We start from the raw sequence: 20,041 nt of genomic DNA on the forward strand, positions 1-20,041 counted from the left end.
CTGTTAAATAATGATCAAAACATGATTTCAGTTTACAGTCAAAACATGCTTTATAAAGTAATGTTGTCAACATGTCATTTATATCTACATTCAAATCATGTTTAGTTAAACAACTGCTGCACCAAGTTTTTACATTTACAGTTAAAACATGTTTTATTAAATAAGGGTTTAAACATGTTACGTGAACTTACAGTCAAATAATGCCATTACATTTTATGGTCTATGCATGTATTTGCAATTATACAGACAAAATATGTTATTTCAGATTACGTTTTAAACATTTTATAGTACTGTATGGTCAATGTTCTTTTTTTCCTGTTGCTGTGTAAGCATGTTACTTCAGTTCATGAGGTTTTACCGTTATTTTCATTAATGGCAAACGTTTGGCACCCTGAGCTGCCATGCATTTGCTCGTTTTTTTCCATGTTTTTTTTTTACAGTGTAGTTAACACGATCCCATCCCATTGTAAACGGAAAATAGTTCATTCTTTGGAAATCAAGGACCACCAGATCTCACGTAACTCAGTCAAATTTGCAAATGACTGCAGTTCTTTCAGACGAGTTCGAATCCAAAACCAACGACCAAACCTTTTTATTATTATTATTATTATTATTATTAGGCCGTGTTAATTGTTAATTATTAATAATAATAAACGTACTCCTGCCGTTACAGGTTATAAAATCTAGTATTTTCTTTTTAACAAATTATTCCAATATCACGTAACGTTAGTGAGAACGCTTTATTGTAATGGACTTGTTGCACATGTTTGCAGAAATGACGAATCTGCGGCGGATCGTTTTCACAGCTGGAAATAACAAACGCGGAAACCGATTAAACCGTAAACCCGGAAGAATCCGTCGAATATCAATAAGTGTCCACAGGCCATCCTTCTTCTTGACTACACCTGGTACATTTAACTCCGGTAAGAACAATTCGACACTAATATACAACATTTATCTGAAATAAAGAGGAAAGCGTGAAGATTATAGCAACATTAGCGGTATTAGCAAGCTACCAGAACAAAAGCAGTTTCGTACTAAATAGATTTACCTTTTAAATGTGTGGCTTGCTTGTATTATTATAACAGTAATACTTTCTCATTTTCTCATACTTTTAATCGTTCGTACAATATATATATATATATATATATATATATATATATATATAATAATATTATTATTATTATTATTATTATTTTAATTTGAAAGGCACAACAGTTACAGTTGTAACGTGTAAAGTCTCTGTTGAACATGATTATTTGCACAGTCACTGTTAATTACACTCGGGTTTCCTCCACTTGTTCCTGGTGTGCATCGTGTGCACTAGCGCTCGCTGTACTCTGGAGATTCGCTGTTCTCTGGAGATTTGGGTGGTTTAGCAGGTTTTGATGACACACACGGAAAAACAACAATAGAAAAACATGTTTTTTTTTGAGGAAATAATAATAATATATTTTTTTTTTTTTTTTTTTTTTAGGGTTTCACATTTTAAACCCTTAAATATTAAATAATAGCCAGGAAAAACAAATTAAAAACTTTTTTATTTTTAGACTTTATATTTTTACTTTTACATTTAGGCCTATGCATTTTGCAGATGCTTTTATCCAAAGCGACTTACAGTGCATTCAGGCTATACATTCTTTATTTATCAGTATGTCTATCAAAATTTTTATTTTCTGTTCAATTTTAAATATTAATTTTAAATATTAAATATAAAAAATATAATTTATAATCATCAAAATTACCATAAAAGAAATAAACATTTGAAATCTATCAGTCTGTGTGTAATGAATGAATATAATATACAACTTTCACTTTTTGAGTAGAATTAGTGAAATAAATCAACTTTTTGATGATATTCTAATTATATGACCAGCAACTGTATATGAAGTTTATGCTTTCTTTTTCAGAAAGCCATTTTTAAGGTGTTTGTGGGACTGTGACTGATCATGATGGGTGCACTCGGAAATGTTCGGCGTGGCGGTCGCTCCCCGGCTTTGATGATGGCGGCTCTCATCTCCTGCGTCCTGCTCCTCGGCTTCAACTACTGGGTCTCAAACTCAAAAATCAGCGAGCTGCAGGTTTGACACTCTGTGTTTAGATGGAGTCTGTGGCAAGCGGTGGTGTGTGTGGCTGTTATCTGTGATTGGATGTGTGTTGTTCTCCAGAGCAGGATATTGGAGATGAAGGGTGACATGAGGGAGCTGGCTGCAGACAGAGACCAAGAGCAGCAGAGCAAGCTGAAGGCCATGGACGAGATACGCCGCCAGAAGGATCAGATGGAGTTAATGGAGGAAACACACCAGAGACAGCAGGAGAACACTCTCATCACCTGGAAACACGAAAGAGTATGAAAGCACCCCTCTTACACTCACTTTCTGGTCGTGATTTAAGAAACTAATTATTTTTATTACAATATATTCAATAGTCAAATGTTTGGAATAAGTATGATTTTTTAATGTTAATATATATATATATATATATATATATATGTGTGTGTGTGTGTGTGTGTGTGTGTGTATATACACACACACACACACACACACTGCCATTCAAAAGTTTGAGATCAGTAAGACTTTTTTTAAAGTAGTCTCTTCTGCTCATCAAGGCTGCATTTATTCGATCAAATATACAGAAAAAAAACAGTAATCTTGCAAAACGTTATTATAATATTAAGTAATGGTTTCTATTTAAATATCCTTTAAAATATAATTTATTTCTGTGATGCAAAGCTGAATTTCCACCAGCCACTACTCCAGTATAAAGTGTCACATGATCCTTCAGAAATCATTCTTATAATGCTGATTTATTATCAGAATTATCAATGTTGACAACAGTTGTGCTTGCAAATCTTTTTTCAGGATTGTTTGAGGAATAAAACGTTTAAAAGAACAGCATTTATATAAAATATCAATCTTTTCTAACAATATAAATCTTTGCTATTACTTCTTAACAATTTAACACATCCTTGCCGAATAAAAGTTTTAATTTTTTTCAAAAAAAGAAAGAATAAAAATTATTTGAACTGAACTGTAGTGTATATTGTTGTAGTGTAAATAAATGCTCTTCTTTTTTTCTTTTTATTCATCAAAGAATCCTGAAGAAAGTATCACAGGTTCCATAAAATTATTAAGCAGCACAACAGTTTCCAGCACTGACAATAAAATCATCATATCATAGAATGATTTCTGAAGATCATGTGACACTGAAGACTGGAGTAATGATGCTGAAAATACAGCTTTGATCACAGGAAGAAATTACAGTTCAATGTTTATTAAAATAGAAAAACAATATTTTTAATCATAATATTCCACAATATTAATTTTATCCTGTATTTTTGATCAAACAAATGCAGGCTTGATGACCATAAGAATCTCCTGTAAAAAAATCAGTCTGATCCCAAACTTTTGAACGGTTGTGTGTATATAGACAGTGCAGCCAAAATAACATACATTTTATATGACCCTCTTATTTTGGTAAAATAATTAACATTTTGCAGATACTATAAAATGTTGACAACAACTGAACATTTAAAGTAAATAAATGAAATAAATGCATAAAAAGTATTTAATCCTGTGACGCAAAGCTGAATAAGGACAATTATTAATAATCAAGCATCATTAATAATTTATAAATTCAAATCAGCGTATTCAAATGATTTCTGAAGGATCATGTGACACTGAAGACTGGAGGAATGATGAAGATTGAGCTTTGCATAATAGGAATAAATTACATTTTAAAATAAATTAAAACAGGTAATGATTATTATTTTTTTTATTTTATTTTTTTACAGTATTACTGTTTTTGTGTATGTTAATCAAATATGTGCAGCCTTGGTTTCTTTCTTCTGCTGAACACAAAAGAAGATATCATCTATTTTCAACAGAGGAAATAAATCCTCGCCAGTTCGGTCACAATTTAGTAAATGAGTAAATGAAGACCGAATTGTCATTCCGGTTAAACTGTCCATTTAAGGATTAAAAAGATTTTAATTTCTACATGAGCATAACTAGAAAAAAAGTTATATTCATTATAAAAATGTCTATGGGGTTATGAGATTTTTTTCATTTTTATTATGTTTTTATTTGCATGACTTTTTCAGTGCTGGAAATCACTTTTAAAATTAGTGGCTTATTACATTCAGAGCAAGTTTTATTCTGGGAGATTGCAAACCAAAGCTGTGAGGAAAGTGACACACATGTGATGCAACAAAGCCACCCCCCGGTATCTAATGATCCAATTTAAAGCACTTCACAGTGAAAGAATTTTAGTGACAAAATCATCTAGCCTTTGGGGTTAAAATTATTGCTAAAATTGCCATTAACAGATCCTTCATTTGTACAAATTGGGACGCTAGATGGTGATATAGGGTTATGTAACAGTAATGTAACATGAGCATCACCAGGTTTTGATGCCAAAAAATGTAGGTAGTTAGGCATATATTCTATGATTCCCAAAAATGCTGGTTGTAGGCAGGCTCACAATTGTTTTGATAAACAAAAAACTGTATACCATTGTTTCACAACCCCTATTTTATATTACAGCATTCAAACGTTCTCTAGTTTTGTTTTCCATAACTAAACAAAGTCTCATCTTCTTTCAAATTATGTCAATTTTTTTAGGAAATCCAAACAATAAATGCCGTTTTGAAGCTCTTTGATGTGCCACGAGCGATCACTGTATAAACACCTCAGTTCAAACGGCAGTGCGATCGTCCCTTCCTCTTTACTAACTTACTAGTTTTAACGTGAAATAAACATGAATAAACCTTTCACGCCTCATGTAATTGTTCAATCAATGTTTCAACTGTGGAAACTCATGAATAAAACGGCTTGTAAACAGCCACGCAGCATTTAATTTACCTCAGACAAGTCGTCAGTGTCCGCAACACATTAGTTCGCTAGAGAAATGAAGTCTAGAGAAGAGCATTTAGCTAAATGTTAGACTATATACTGATTATATTACTTTACCAGTTTGTGAGTCTTAATTAAATAATTCTGTTATGAAACAAGTTATGACAGCCATTGTGTAAATTATTATTTCACCAACAGTTTAAAGCAGAATCTGATGTAATATTTGTTAAATATAAAAAAAGTTATTTTATGTTTAGTTTTCCGTCCTGCTGTACCAAAACCATGCCAAACCGCAACATACGAACTGAACCGTCATGTTTGTGGACTGTTACACCCCTACTGTCTATGTATACCCAATATTATACCCAAATTTCCTCTTTAGGAAGGCATGTGACTAGGATTTGATGGACAAAATTGTCATACTGGATACACTAGGTGTCTATTTTTGGTTCTAAAACTCATTTTTCTGTCATAGGATAAACTGAAGCTCAATATTTCCTCCAGTATTAAAACAATGCAGGACATGAAGAGTAAGTGTCTACCTCATATTTGTCCTTTTATATGTGCTCTGTGATGCATATCACCTTTCCTTCACATTACTGTTTATTTTCCGTTTCTAGACCGCATGAAGTCCATAATGGAGGATGTTAATAAAAGTCAGAGTGAGCTGAAATCCTGTCAAAGTAACATGGACACACTTAATAAGAAAGCCACCAGTGAAATGTAGGTTAATTCTGAATGCTCTAATCTACAATATAAAATACATTATAGTCCTTGATCAGTATGATAATGGCTGTGTGGGGTGGGATTGTACAGGACTCAGTGCAACAAACAAATTGAGGCCACGAAAGACGAATGCAATGCAAAAATTGCAGCTGCCAAACTGGAAAAGCAAAAGACATCAGAAAAGGTTGCTCTACAGGTACGGTTAAGGGGAAAAAGAGGCCTAAAATGGCTCCTTTATAATGATCCTTATCTTTTGGTGTTTCTTCCCCCCTTTCCACTTACACAAACTCTGTCCTTTACAGAATGCTGATGGTTCCGAAGGGAAAGTCTCTGTTTCAAAAGCCAAATCTGATTTCCCCACTACAAACCATTCTGATAAAAATGTGGCAGAATCTCCAAAAGGCAAACCAGATGTGGGTTCACAGTCTAAAAATGATGCTCACGTCCAAACCAATAAGTTATTAGTGGAAAAGGATGAGAAAGGTATGAGTTGCCAAATCTTCTTTGTGGTTTCTAGGTGGTTGATTAATGGCTTGTGTCCCTTATTCAGTGAAAGTCAGATCACTCAGACGATTAAAAGCAAAGCTCTCCTCAACAAACCAATGATATTAGGTTTTCATGAATGTAGCACATGCATGTTATTAATCTTATCTTGAACGATTTATCCATGCATATGTTTTCTTTTTTTTTTGACATTGTAATGTTTAATCAAAATATCGTAACTCAGATCTTCTGGTGAAATGACTTCTTTCTAAAAACGTAAGCCTGACTTTTCTAATCATTTTGTCTGCTTAAACCCCATTCCTGCAAGCTTACGTTCACTCCACACCTCAAAATATAGCATTTAATTAGATTCTGATTATCTGTTACACTTGGATTTACAGTACTTCAGTAGGAGTGTAACGGTTCAGATTGCTCACAGTTCGGTTCAGGGAAAAAAGGACTTATGGTCAAATAAAAATAATGAAAATAGTAAATCATACTAAATGCAACAGCACAAATAAATACAATCAAGCAAAAATACAAATAAAATAATAATTTCAGGTGTTTAACATTAATTCAGTACACTAATACTGACTTTCATAACTGTTTACATTCACTTAAAGCCTTCCACACACTGCACGATTTTAGCAAACCTGTAAGATCGTTGCAAATCACACTGCGACATGGAAATGATAACTCGGGTGGGACATGCATGCAGACTGTACGAGAATGATACCTATTGACCCGTAGGCTATGACACATGTTACTATAAAAGAATAAAATGTCATCAGCGTGCCCTATTGGTAAACTAAAAGATTTGTAGTTTTTATGTGTGCTTAAAAATGGAAGCGGAGAAGGGATGAGACAGGGCTGCCAACTTTTGAGTTAAATTTGGAGTGAGAATTCCCACAGTGTTTGGGTGATTTTGAGATATATATATATATATATATATATATATATATATATATATATATATATAATCTATTAGTCTGCATTTACATTTTCTGGCAAGGCGCTCTGTGTGTGCACGCACTACGAATGAGTTTCCGAGTTCTCAAGCACTAATTGTTTGCTTGAATGTTTCAATTGACATTCGACATTTTTTATCATTGCTGTTGTAATGTGGGAAGCCACTAGGTCTGTTTTATGCATTGATATTTTCAACAAACCATATTCTACACGTATTGTCAGATTTGAGATGAGCCGTGGTGCAAGTGGGGTCCATCTCAATAGGGCCACTACTGTGGGGGCTGAGGCGGACCATGGTACTTACCAAGAGTAATGTGATACGTGCTGTATCATGGGTAGTGTATCACCGTTTTCGGTTTGGTCTGAATATTGTTTCACCCCTATACATCACAGTATGGAAGAAAAGATCTGTCGCCACATCCGTTAAGTCATGACATGCAACCTCTGGATAAAATACAATTTGCACCCTAGTGGCAGCCCCTCGTTGACTTTAGGTTTATAGTCTGTCATTTGTTTTAAGTAAAACTGACCAAAGTCCACACCACAACTACTACAGTAAAAACACAGAGGAATCACTTTCAGCACAAACATTTTCAGCTAAAAACAATGACAGTCTACCCGACTTTATAGAGCACAAATATTTAAAGCAGCAGATGAGATTAACTTAAAGTATGGATGCTATTATAGTTATAGTTATCACTCTTGGCTTGAACAGGAAGAAACAAAATTCTCCATGTGTTTAAACTACATTTATCTGCTCCTCTAAGGTGCTGTAATTTTACAGCCCATCCCCTCCTCTAAACTTGCCAATAAGAATGAGACTCTTAAGAAACCAGCCAATGAAGAAGTTGCTGAAGCAGTGGTGGATGTTAAAGCAAAGGCTTTAAAGGCTGCAGGTAGGGGTAACAAAAAAATGTTAGCCATCAAAGCTACACACACACGCATTACAAATTATCCCTTTCTTCATACAGATACTGTAAAGGATAAAGCAGGGGTTTTAAACCCAAAGGAAGAAGACATTGGGATTGGAGACCCAAAGGAAGAAGACCTGGCGATTGGAGACCCAAAGAAAGATGACAAGGGGATTAGAGACCCAAAGAAAGATGACACAGTGATTGGAGACCCAAAGGAAGAAGACCTGGGGATTGAAGACCCAAAGAAAGATGACACGGGGATTGGAGACCCAAAGAAAGATGACACAGTGATTGGAGACCCAAAGGAAGAAGACCTGGCGATTAAAGACCCAAAGGAAGATGACAAGGGGATTAGAGACCCAAAGAAAGAAGACCTGGGGATTGGAGACCAAAAGGAAGAAGACCTGGGGATTGGAGACCCAAAGGAAGAAGACCTGGGGATTGGAGACCAAAAGAAAGATGACATTGGGATTGGAGACCCAAAGGAAGAAGACTTGGGGATTGGAGGTGAGAGAGAGGAAGATGTCAACATTGAGGACAGGAAAGATGAAGATGCTGCAGGTGGGAAGGAAGGTGCCATTATGTATGAGGATGAGGGCGAGATTGAAAAACAGCTGTCCAAGATTAAAGGTCCTCTTCAATATCATGCAGAATTTGAAATATACATGATATAATTCTGACATATATATACACACATATATTAGTGGTGGGCATAGATTACTTTTTTTAATCTAGATTAATCTCACTGTGATCTTGAAATTAATCTAGAGATCAATCTAGATTAAAATGGCTCATTCGAATTCTGCTGAAGACATTCAGAATATGTGAGATTCAGTGAGTGATTTTTCATTTTCTTGGATTAACATTACAGCAGCCAGTAGCTAAATTAGGCGCGGTCACTTTAAGAGACGATGAATGCATCCAATATAACACACATCCCATTTTTTTTCCCCAACTGTTTACTTTCAATTAAGAATTACCTGCCATTTTTTTCGAGCATAATTTCCAAGGTGGATATTTTGATATATTTTGTATGTATTTGTCGGCACAAGAGCAAAAATAAGCAAATTCGATGTTCAAGTGTTTTGAGACAACTTTCTCTGCGTGAGCCCTGAACACCAGAAAACTGCGGTACTGAATTGGGCTCTTTCACATCTTTTTGTTTGTTCAAACTGGGATTTGTATTTGTTAGTTCGGGTGCAGGAGGGACTTCGAGGAGAACTTCGCAGAAGAGAGCTCGGTTCAGTGTCGCTGTCCGTGATACGCGGCTCTCTCTCTCGTGCGCACCTAACACAGCGCGAGAGTAACCAGCTACTCTGTTCAGCTTTTCCGCGTCTTCTGTTTGGATGCTTTAATGTTTAAGTCGACAAGCTGTAAGGCTTAAAAACACGTGAAAAAGATAAGCTTTCGTGACGATGCGCAGCAGTGGCCCGTCAACTGTCCTGAGCATCTTTTTAGGCTGGTCTCGGCCAGGCGGTTATATAAAATCTCAAGGTGAAAGTCATCATAGCTTGCTTAGTATAGACCCAGCTCCCAACCCAACTTTGATAATAGATTAACGGCGATAGTTTTTCTTATCACCCGATAAGAGTCTCACGATAACGGCCCACCACACATATATATATATATATATATACATATATATTAATTATATAATTATTATAAAGGGTTTTCTGCATTTTTACAGATGAAAATCAAGGTGTTGGTCAAGATCTAGTGGATGATGTGGCAAATTACAATGGTGACGATGAAAACCAACCAGAATCTGAGGATGAGAAGCAGGCAGAGCTTGCAGAGATGTGGAATTGACAGCAACAATTCTTCCAGCTAAAGACCGGCACAGATTCTCATTAGTGACTGTTCGGAACCTCCCCAACAGGTGGAGAAGACACCTGCTGTAAAGAGTGATTTGTTCTGGATGATTTATGCACTACTGTGTAAAGAAGAATATGTGTATCATCTGTCTTACCAGAACAGACATGCTGAAATCATAATTTTTCTATTACTGGTTTTAGGTTGAACTTGAATGTAACTACTACTCTTATGACATTGAGCCTTTAAATCAATGCATCATGGTGAATTTTCCTTCTTAAAGGGGTCATAGGGTACCCATTCTCTTTTCTAATTTAGTTACAATTTCTCAATGGTAGTGTAAAAAAACACCTTTTTACCCTGTCAAAAACAGCTCTTTTTAGAGCACACAGTTTTGTATAATTTTCCTTTAAATGTTAATGATCTCTGCTGACCCCGCCCCTCTCTTCCAAGCTGCTCTCTGAGGCACTGTTTATTTTAGCCTTATTCATTGTGAAACTTGACAATTGGCAACTTATTAGGAAAGGCAATTAGCAAAGATTATTAAAAAAAAAAAATTCTTCTGTAGGTGAAGCTGGATCATGAATGATTTGTGCAAACATAGACACATTTATGTAGATTGGGGAAGCATTCCTTTCAGAAACAAATGTAATCCACTGCGTCTTCAGCGGCTCAGATGTGGGGAGTAAATTAGCTGCTGTGTTCATTATTACATCCAACAACAGAACACCTCAATCGCTCAGGAGTCATTCTTGTCTACATATGCTCTGTGGTGAAACCATGCTGGACTGATGACAGCTCACTCAGGGTGGAGCTAAAGTAAGACACCAGTCCAGTCTGTGCTGAAACGCTACTGTTAATCAAACTATCATAGGAGGGGCCAGGGGTGAAAAATTCTTAGAATTTTAGGGTAGTTGTGTACACACACTGCCAACTCACATTTCAGTTCAAACAACTTGTAAAAGTGCACGTAGCTTCATATGACCCCTTTAAATGAAATATTTTTTGTTCTTGAACAAAAGCAACAGTGTCTGCTACAAAAGCTACTTTATATGGTCTTAATGGTTTTGTTTTGTTTTAATGTCTCAACAATTAGCTAAAAAAAAAATGCATAGGAATATTAGACTGAAAGACACTTATCACTCATTTGACAGTGCAATCCAGTCCTTCATATGCTGTAAAATTGACTTATGTTTATGTAAGAATTGCATTTAAATTTATTTTTAACTTGTCTTGTTGGGAACTGTATTTTTTTTTTTTTTTTTTGTATAAATGGGTTTCTCACTAAACTCGAAAAGTTGCTCTCCTGCCTATTGTGTGCATTTAATGGGTAAACAATGTAGATGAGTGATGACTGGCTATTATGGTATCTTATGGTAGAGAAATTAACATTTAATTCACTGGCAACAGCTCTGGTGGACATGCAGTCAGAGTTGCATAAAAAATAACATTAAAAAGGTGTGTGAACTTGCAAGCACGATGTCAGACACCATAATATACTCTGGTTCCCTCTCTGCTTACCGTGGTGATGAGATGCATAGCAGATTGTCATCACTCAATGGCTGGATGTCTAAGTGGTGCCCGCAGAATAACATAGGTTTCATAGACAATTGGACAAGCTTTTGGGACAGACCTTACCTGTTGAAAAGAGATGGTCTTCATCCCTCCTGGGGTGGTGCCGCTCTTCTCACTAGAAATATGGCACATAGTCTTAGAGTTTGCACTTGACTAACTGGGGCCCAGGTCAGGAAACAGACAGACTGGCTAAACCGACCGTCTGCTGGCTGCCTCCCGTCACAGAGGTCAGTTAATACTCAGCACATAGAGACTCTTTCACCTAGATATCACACTAGAGACTGTCTGTTCCCTGAACCATAAAATACAAAAACAAAAAACATCCAAAACCAATTTAAGATAACAACTTATTTGAGGTTCAACAAATAAAAAACAGATGCAATGCGGATTAAAAAAAAATGATTAAGCTTGGCTTGTTGAATATCAGGTCCCTTTCTACAAAAGCACTTTTGTAAATAATATGATCACTGATAATAATCTAGATGTGCTCTGTTTGACAGAAACCTGGCTAAAACCTGATGATTGCATTATTTTAAACGAGTCTACCCCCCCAAGATTACGGTTATAAACATGAGCCACATCTAAAAGGCAAAGGGGGAGGTGTTCCTTCAATTTTGGGGTCACGGAGGACCGGTTCCGTCATCAGGGCGGCCTTGATCTTGAGAAACGCTGCTTCTGTTCTGGAGTTCCACACGACTTTCTCCGGCTGCCCCTTCCTGGTCAGGTCTGTCAGGGGAGAAGTTAGAGATGAAGCACCGATAATATCCGGCCAACCCCAAAAAGGCCTGTACCTGTGTTTTAGAGGTTGGCCGTGGCACAGAGAGGATAGCTGCCACCTTCTTCTCCTGAGGTCGGATCAGGCCGCAACCCACCTGATATCCCAAATCTGGTGGAGCCTTTATGTTAATTTCGTTATTGCCAAATACCCATCTTAATTTAACATTTATCTTAATTTAATTAGTTAAAAAAGACTCGTTTTTATTGGTGTTTTATCGCCACTTTTCATCCGTATGATTACTGAATCAAAACAAAAATCAAAACTCCCAGATAATATGGCCACTATTCCACTCCTTCTTAAACCAAATAAAGACCCAACATCACCGTCAAGTTATCATCTGATTTCCCTAATCAATGTAGACATTAAAATCATTGCCAAAGCACTAGCACATAGAATAGAAAAAGTCACACCATCTATAATCCATCCAGATCAAACCGGTTTCATCAAAGGTAGACTTTCGTCCAACACACGCAGACTTTTTAACTTAATGCATTATTCATCAACTCAAAAAACCAAAACCATCATAGTTACTCTCGATGCAGAAAAAGCTTTTGATAGGGTCAATTGGAAATTCCTGTTTTCCACATTAGAGAGGTTTGGTTTTGGGGAGTCATTCATAAATTGGATCAAAATTCGGTATACATCACCTTCAGCCACTGTTATCACCAATGGACTAACATTACATATCTTCACACTACAACGGGGGAATTCAAACACTAAACATGCACCACAAAATTAGTCTTTACGCTGATGATATATTACTATATTAACAAGACCCCCAATCATCATTACAAGAAACAATTAAACTCATTGATTCATTCTCAAATATCTCTGAATACTCGATCAACTGGAGTAAATCGGCCGTGCTTTCATTACACTCCAACAGCTTGGATGTGACATCCCAAACACCACCTATTCCTTTGTGCACCAACTATATGACATACTTAGGCATTAATGTTTCCCCCAGGCTGTCTGAGCTTTTTGGACTTAACTTTTCTCCATTACTTAAAACAATAAATTATGACCTTCTTCGCTGGATGAATTTACCACTATACATTATGGGCAGAATATCAGTAATTAAAATGACTTTACTCCCTAAATTAAACTATTTATTTACAATGATTCCAGCACTACCCACCCTCACCTGGTTTAAATCACTAGATTCAATCATCACTAAATTCTACTGGAAAAATAAGACCCCAAGAATTAAATTATCTACACTACAGAAACCAAAAACACAAGGAGGACTTGAAGCTCCACATTTATACCACTACTTTTTGGACAATCAACTCCTATATATATAAATGGATTCATCCTTACCCATCAGAAAGCACATGGCTAGATGTGGAACAGTCAGTTTGTAAGGACATTAACATTTCAGATTTACATTTCTATAATTAGACAATCAAAAAGCATCACTGTTTTAAAAAACCAACAATAGCCGCAGCTCTGACAGCCTGGTGGAAATTTCATCAAATCACAAACACACCTCTTGCACCATCTAAATACACCCCGATTTGGAATAACCCAGATTTCATAGTTAACAAGAAGCCACTCAACTTGCAAACATGGGTAGATAAGGGCATCACACAACTTCAACACATCCTCCCTAATAACAACTTCAACTTGGCACCATTTTCCCACTTGGTCCAGAAATAGGCCATTGGGAGTAATTGTTTTTTGGAATACTTACAAATAAAATCATCTATTCAATCAAAAATTGACACTCACACAATTAATCTAGACCTTCCTCCTCCAATCTCAGAGCTAATTAATATAACCTCCCCAAAAGAACTACTCTCCAAAATATATAAAATAATATCCAAATCAGACAATACATTAAGCTTACCCAGTGCTAAATGGGAATCGGACTTATCCATTACTTCCCATGCCGCTTTCTGGACACAAATCTGTAAAATTATCTACTTCATGACAAAAAACTTACAACTTATAAAGTATAAAGTACTTCATAGATCTCACCTTACTGGGCAGAAATTATTTAAAATGGGTTTTACTGCAGAAACATGCTCACATTGCACACAAAACACTCCAGACACCTATTTACAAGCTATTTGGGATTGCACCTTAGTTAAAAAATTCTGGGAAAATGTTACTAACTCACTTTCCATATTTATGGGATGTCACACCCCGCTGTCCCCCTCCCTCTGTATATTAGGTGACTTATCCATAATCAATTTAAACAGTACAAACAGTCAATTACTCCTAGTAGCTTTAACAATCGCCAAGAAAACTATCCTCATGAACTGGAAATCAGGGAAAACCATACACATTACAACTTGGAAAAATGTACTAATAGAGTACATCTCCATGGAAAACTTGTCTACCTCAACTCAAAATAGTATACTAGAACTATCTCTCTTTAACTCCTAACAGTCATGAATCCACTGACCTTCTTTGTCTGGAGCCATCTTCAATGATACACCATCAATATTCACACATGATTGGGGGGAGGGAGGTCAGGAAGAGGTAACAACACCAACTATTAAATATATATATCAAATATATAAAAAAAATACTCATAGGATTATATTTAAATTTCTCTTTCCGTCTCTCTCTCTCTCGCTCTCTCTCTCTCTTGCTGCTTCTGGACCCGGGCTGGCTGTGGCATACTGGTCCCTACCATGTGTGGTTCTGATTAGCTGTGGGTGGGTGTGATGTGGGCCGGGGTCCTTGGGCTTTCGCCCTCCAGCTTGTACTTTTTAACCTGGGATTTCTCGTCTCCGGCTGGCTCAGCACTTGTCTCGCTGTTTTAATACATCACATTTGAGATGAGATGCACACACAGTCATTTGGACCATAAAAAAAGCCCCCGAAAAAAACTCACATAGGGTAAGTGTGGTGTGGGCGTGGCAGCTTGGGCTTTGCACTGGGCTGGCTCCATGTTGCACGCCATACTTTTTTAAATGCATTACGCAATAGTTCACAATCATATCATGAGTATAACAATGAAAGCAGCCATATTCATAAAAAAATAAATAAAAAAAAATACACAAGACAGGGTAAGCGTGGCATGTCTGGGACGGCTGGGAATGGGTTTGGATTTAGTGACCCTGGGCCCCGAAGCACCTCACCTTGATAACCCCTTGCAACTTGACGCTGGCGGGGGTCTATCATATGCCATGGCCATGAGGGATGTCAGAGGCAGCTTTACAATACCTTATCATTAATAGTTGTATCAATATTATTATTATTATTACAACTACTACTATTATCATTACTTTCAATGGCTGTGTCAGGATTATTATTATTATTATTATTATTATTATTATTATTATTATTATTACTACTACTATTATTTTATTTGTCCTTTTCCTGATCCTTTAACCTCCCCCTCATTCTGGAAGAAATATTTGTTAATAAATATTTATCATTACTACTACTGCTAATACTATTATTACCATTTGTCATACTTATTAATTGGATTTATCATCATTATTATTAGTAGTAGTACTATTGCTATTGTTATGTGTGTGTGTGTGTGTGTGTGTGTGTGTGTGTGTGTGTGTATATATATATATATATATATATATATATATATATATATATATATATATATTTATTTTTATTTATTTATTTTTTTTCTGGTTAAGTCTGTTGTACTTCCCTACATGCCCCTTTATTCATATATTTCCACTCCCTCACCCAGTTACACTAACACACACACACGCACACAAATCGTACTGATATGTATAGAAATAGAAATATGTAGATTTAAGTATGTTAAAGCTGCTAGAACACTGATGAAAATATTGCTTCGGAATAAAAAAATAAAAAATATATTAAAAAAAAAGCACCTGTCCTGATCATCAAGTGTGTGTGTGTGTGTGTGTGTTGGTAATTGGGAAGCACACAGTTTTTGAGCACAAGGCAGAGAAGCTTGCAAGGAGGATTCTAACAAGGATAGGACACAAGAAGTTTGAGATCATGTTTAATGGAGCTCAAGTAATAAAGAAATACATTTGTTATGCATCTACATCCGTCTGCATGGACTCTGTTTGTACGCGTTCTACACTTGCTTACGCCTATTATCAACAGCAACAGCATTGGAAAGCCAGTACAACTTTATTTCAAACATGTAAAATAAATACAATAAAAAAAATGAAATAAAATTGAACATACATGATCATACTGCAAACATTTGCATATATACGGTAAAAAAACTTTTTTTCGCTTGGCTGCTTCACTCTGCATTCACTTGGTTGCTTACATGCACGTGCAGCAGAGAAACTAAAGACAGAGATTATATCTCATCTCCATCCTCACCGGGAACAAACAAAAATCTGATCCTTCTGATCCTTCACCCCTTTACAGAGGGCATGTTCATAGAACTTTTTTTACTACATATCCTGTTTTAAACCCATACTACTTAGCTGTTAAGAATTGTATCAGTATGTCACATCAATATTGCTTCCAGTGTATTAGTCAAACAAAGTGACAGTAACAGAAGTGAGTACACCCATAGCATCACTATAAATCACATGATACAACATTATTCAAGTTGAAAAGTACAGTACACACATCTGTCTAAAAGCAAGTCAGGAAATGCTGTGTAACTTGTCATGTGACACATCAGATCTTCAGTTAATTTGGCCAAATTAGATAATTTAAGGCTGTTCACACCAAGAATAGTAACTACAATAACTATTTTAGCATTCACACCAACATCAACCAATGATAAAGTTATGTTTATTATTATAAACACTGCAGCGACGTTGTTGTCTGCCACTTTAAATGATCAAGCTTTTTAAATGTGCATTTTGATTGGCTGTTTAATGTTCATCAGCTGGAAAGTATATTCCACTGATGTTGTTCCTCTGTGTCATTAAATGTTAAATAGTTGCAGAATGGACTCATCCTTGGTATGAAGAGGTCTTTAAACTGCTTACAACAATCCTGCTGCATGTTATAGTGTAGAAAATAATTGAGAATAATATAGCTTGAAGATACAGCTTTCTTCCCTCTCATTTTGTTAAACTCAAACGCAAGATTCTGCCTTTCTTTGCTTGTTTCTCTTCATTCATAGTCCTTTACTCTCTCCCCTCACTCACACATTCTCTCTTGCTCTGTTGTAAGGTACAAACCGAGCGGATGGATGCATGCTGGCCTCTTTCAGTTTATCAACTGAACGTCTACTAGTGAGGCTCAGCAAGTTCTTTTCATGATCAGCCCTCTCCAAGAAAGGTTTGTAGAAAATTGTAATCAATACTAATTTAATCCTCTAACCTGAATCTTTTGGTGAATTAACTTAATTATATCTGTCTTAATTCATATGTTTAACCAGCAATAGTAATTAAACATGGGGTTAATAGACATATTTTTGTTTTACAGCTGAAGAGCAAAAACACAAACAACATCAGTCCTGTTGGGGATGAGGAATAAACATGTCTCTATTGCGCCCAAACAGAAAAGAGTAAAAAGGTGCTCATCCCCATTGATGTGTCTGTATTCAAGCAATGCATTAGTACAGCATATGATGTTGATCTCTATTCAAGTCAGCAATTATCATTGTTCACATATACATCTTTTTATAAGCCCTAGAATGAACAAATCATCAGGGCATCATTTCTGGAATTTGGGCAGAAAATGACTGAATATGGTGAGTACTGACACCAGCACCTGTATTCACCAAAACTATTTTTCTTATGGACTTATAGTTTTTGAAGGAGGATGAAGTCGGTTGATGGAGAAATGAAGAACGAGATGTGTTGTATATGAAGACTTCAGATGCAAAAGCCTCTAAGTTCTGTATGAAATGTTCTTCTAAGAAGAATTTTAGAAGAAAATTTCAGGTGGAACTTAGATGCCTTTGCATCTGAAGTCTTCATATGTACAACTTCGTATGAGTTTTCAATACATTACTGATTTGTTATGACTGCTTTTATTATTTTCTACTTGTACAGAAAGACTGCAGTAGAAGGAATGCTGGTACTGAGAACATTTGTCTTCACTCCAGACTAAAGAGAAGCGGGTCTGAGGCCAGAGATGGAGGAGTCAATGGTCACCAAATGCAGCGCTGCAGCCTGAAACTGTGAAGACTGAATTCCCAAACAGCTGTGTGACTGCACAGATGTTACGGCCATAAAAGAAACTTCACAACTGAGAGCCCATACCTCCAACAACCTTCAACAGGAATCAATGGTATGTCCAATACAACAATTCTAAATAATAATAATATATAATTGACACAATGATCTTGTCTCTCCAGGACATCTACGCAAGGTTTTTCTTTTGTTGAGGACCGTCAGAGACTCCAGCCACACGAGCCATGGATTGCTCTCACCGTTACCATCAGACAGACATTATCACAGAACCAGCACCAGCAGACTGCAAGACAAGTTCCAATCAGACTGAACTGAACTCGTACCAGTAACACCACACACACACACTCTATCAGCTACACTGACTGGACTCTGACTCACTATTATTCTGCAACCTGATATTCTGTTTGCACTAATTCATACTGTACTGAAAGTGAAAGTGACGTGACATTCAGCCAAGTATGGTGACCCATACTCAGAATTTGTTCTCACACCCGGAGCAGTGGGCAGAGGTATACAGTATTGTTCAAAATAATAGCAGTACAATGTGACTAACCAGAATAATCAAGGTTTTTAGTATATTTTTTATTGCTACGTGGCAAACAAGTTACCAGTAGGTTCAGTAGATTGTCAGAAAACAAACAAGACCCAGCATTCATGATATGCACGCTCTTAAGGCTGTGCAATTGGGCAATTAGTTGAAAGGGGTGTGTTCAAAAAAATAGCAGTGTCTACCTTTGACTGTACAAACTCAAAACTATTTTGTACAAACATTTTTTTTTTCTGGGATTTAGCAATCCTGTGAATCACTAAACTAATATTTAGTTGTATGACCACAGTTTTTTAAAACTGCTTGACATCTGTGTGGCATGGAGTCAACCAACTTGTGGCACCTCTCAGCTGTTATTCCACTCCATGATTCTTTAACAACATTCCACAATTCATTCACATTTCTTGGTTTTGCTTCAGAAACAGCATTTTTGATATCACCCCACAAGTTCTCAATTGGATTAAGGTCTGGAGATTGGGCTGGCCACTCCATAACATTAATTTTGTTGGTTTGGAACCAAGACTTTGCCCGTTTACTAGTGTGTTTTGGGTCATTGTCTTGTTGAAACAACCATTTCAAGGGCATGTCCTCTTCAGCATAGGGCAACATGACCTCTTCAAGTATTTTAACATATGCAAACTGATCCATGATCCCTGGTATGCGATAAATAGGCCCAACACCATAGTAGGAGAAACATGCCCATATCATGATGCTTGCACCTCCATGCTTCACTGTCTTCACTGTGTACTGTGGCTTGAATTCAGAGTTTGGGGGTCGTCTCACAAACTGCCTGTGGCCCTTGGACCCAAAAAGAACAATTTTACTCTCATCAGTTCACAAAATGTTCCTCCATTTCTCTTTAGGCCAGTTGATGTGTTCTTTGGCAAATTGTAACCTCTTCTGCACATGCCTTTTTTTTAACAGAGGGACTTTGCGGGGGATTCTTGAAAATAGATTAGCTTCACACAGACGTCTTCTAACTGTCACAGTACTTACAGGTAACTCCAGACTGTCTTTGATCATCCTGGAGGTGATCATTGGCTGAGCCTTTGCCATTCTGGTTATTCTTCTATCCATTTTGATGGTTGTCTTCCGTTTTCTTCCACGTCTCTCTGGTTTTGCTCTCCATTTTAAGGCATTGGAGATCATTTTAGCTGAACAGCCTATCATTTTTTGCACCTCTTTATAGGTTTTCCCCTCTCTAATCAACTTTTTAATCAAAGTACGCTGTTCTTCTGAACAATGTCTTGAACGACCCATTTTCCTCAGCTTTCAAATGCATGTTCAACAAGTGTTGGCTTCATCCTTAAATAGGGGCCACC

General features: G+C 36.5%; 1 protein-coding gene and 1 long non-coding RNA gene across 11 annotated transcripts; both read left to right on the forward strand.

Moving 5' to 3' along the window:
- The first annotated feature begins 787 nt into the window (after window positions 1-787).
- LOC128018261 (Golgi membrane protein 1) lies at window positions 788-11,058 on the forward strand. Of its 10 annotated transcripts, XM_052603674.1 has the most exons (12): window positions 788-923; window positions 1,911-2,081; window positions 2,169-2,348; window positions 5,329-5,383; window positions 5,474-5,576; window positions 5,670-5,775; window positions 5,882-6,062; window positions 7,799-7,927; window positions 8,003-8,169; window positions 8,260-8,319; window positions 8,350-8,575; window positions 9,633-11,058. In XM_052603674.1, exons 2-12 carry the CDS (start codon window positions 1,950-1,952, stop codon window positions 9,752-9,754), a joined length of 1,461 nt encoding a protein of 486 aa, XP_052459634.1. In that variant the 5' UTR covers window positions 788-923; window positions 1,911-1,949; the 3' UTR covers window positions 9,755-11,058. The 10 variants fall into 10 exon arrangements, with proteins under 10 accessions (XP_052459634.1, XP_052459630.1, XP_052459629.1 ...); XM_052603670.1 differs by having other exon boundaries at window positions 8,003-8,379; window positions 8,440-8,575; XM_052603669.1 differs by having other exon boundaries at window positions 8,003-8,319.
- A 6,606-nt stretch (window positions 11,059-17,664) lies between these two features.
- On the forward strand, window positions 17,665-18,490 carry LOC128018275 (uncharacterized). The gene is made up of 3 exons (XR_008184796.1): window positions 17,665-17,727; window positions 18,085-18,269; window positions 18,337-18,490. It is a non-coding gene; the product is annotated as an uncharacterized LOC128018275 (long non-coding RNA).
- Window positions 18,491-20,041: the final 1,551 nt, after the last annotated feature.

This window comes from Carassius gibelio, chromosome A8 (assembly GCF_023724105.1).
Source record: "Carassius gibelio isolate Cgi1373 ecotype wild population from Czech Republic chromosome A8, carGib1.2-hapl.c, whole genome shotgun sequence".
Lineage (NCBI taxonomy): Eukaryota > Metazoa > Chordata > Actinopteri > Cypriniformes > Cyprinidae > Carassius > Carassius gibelio.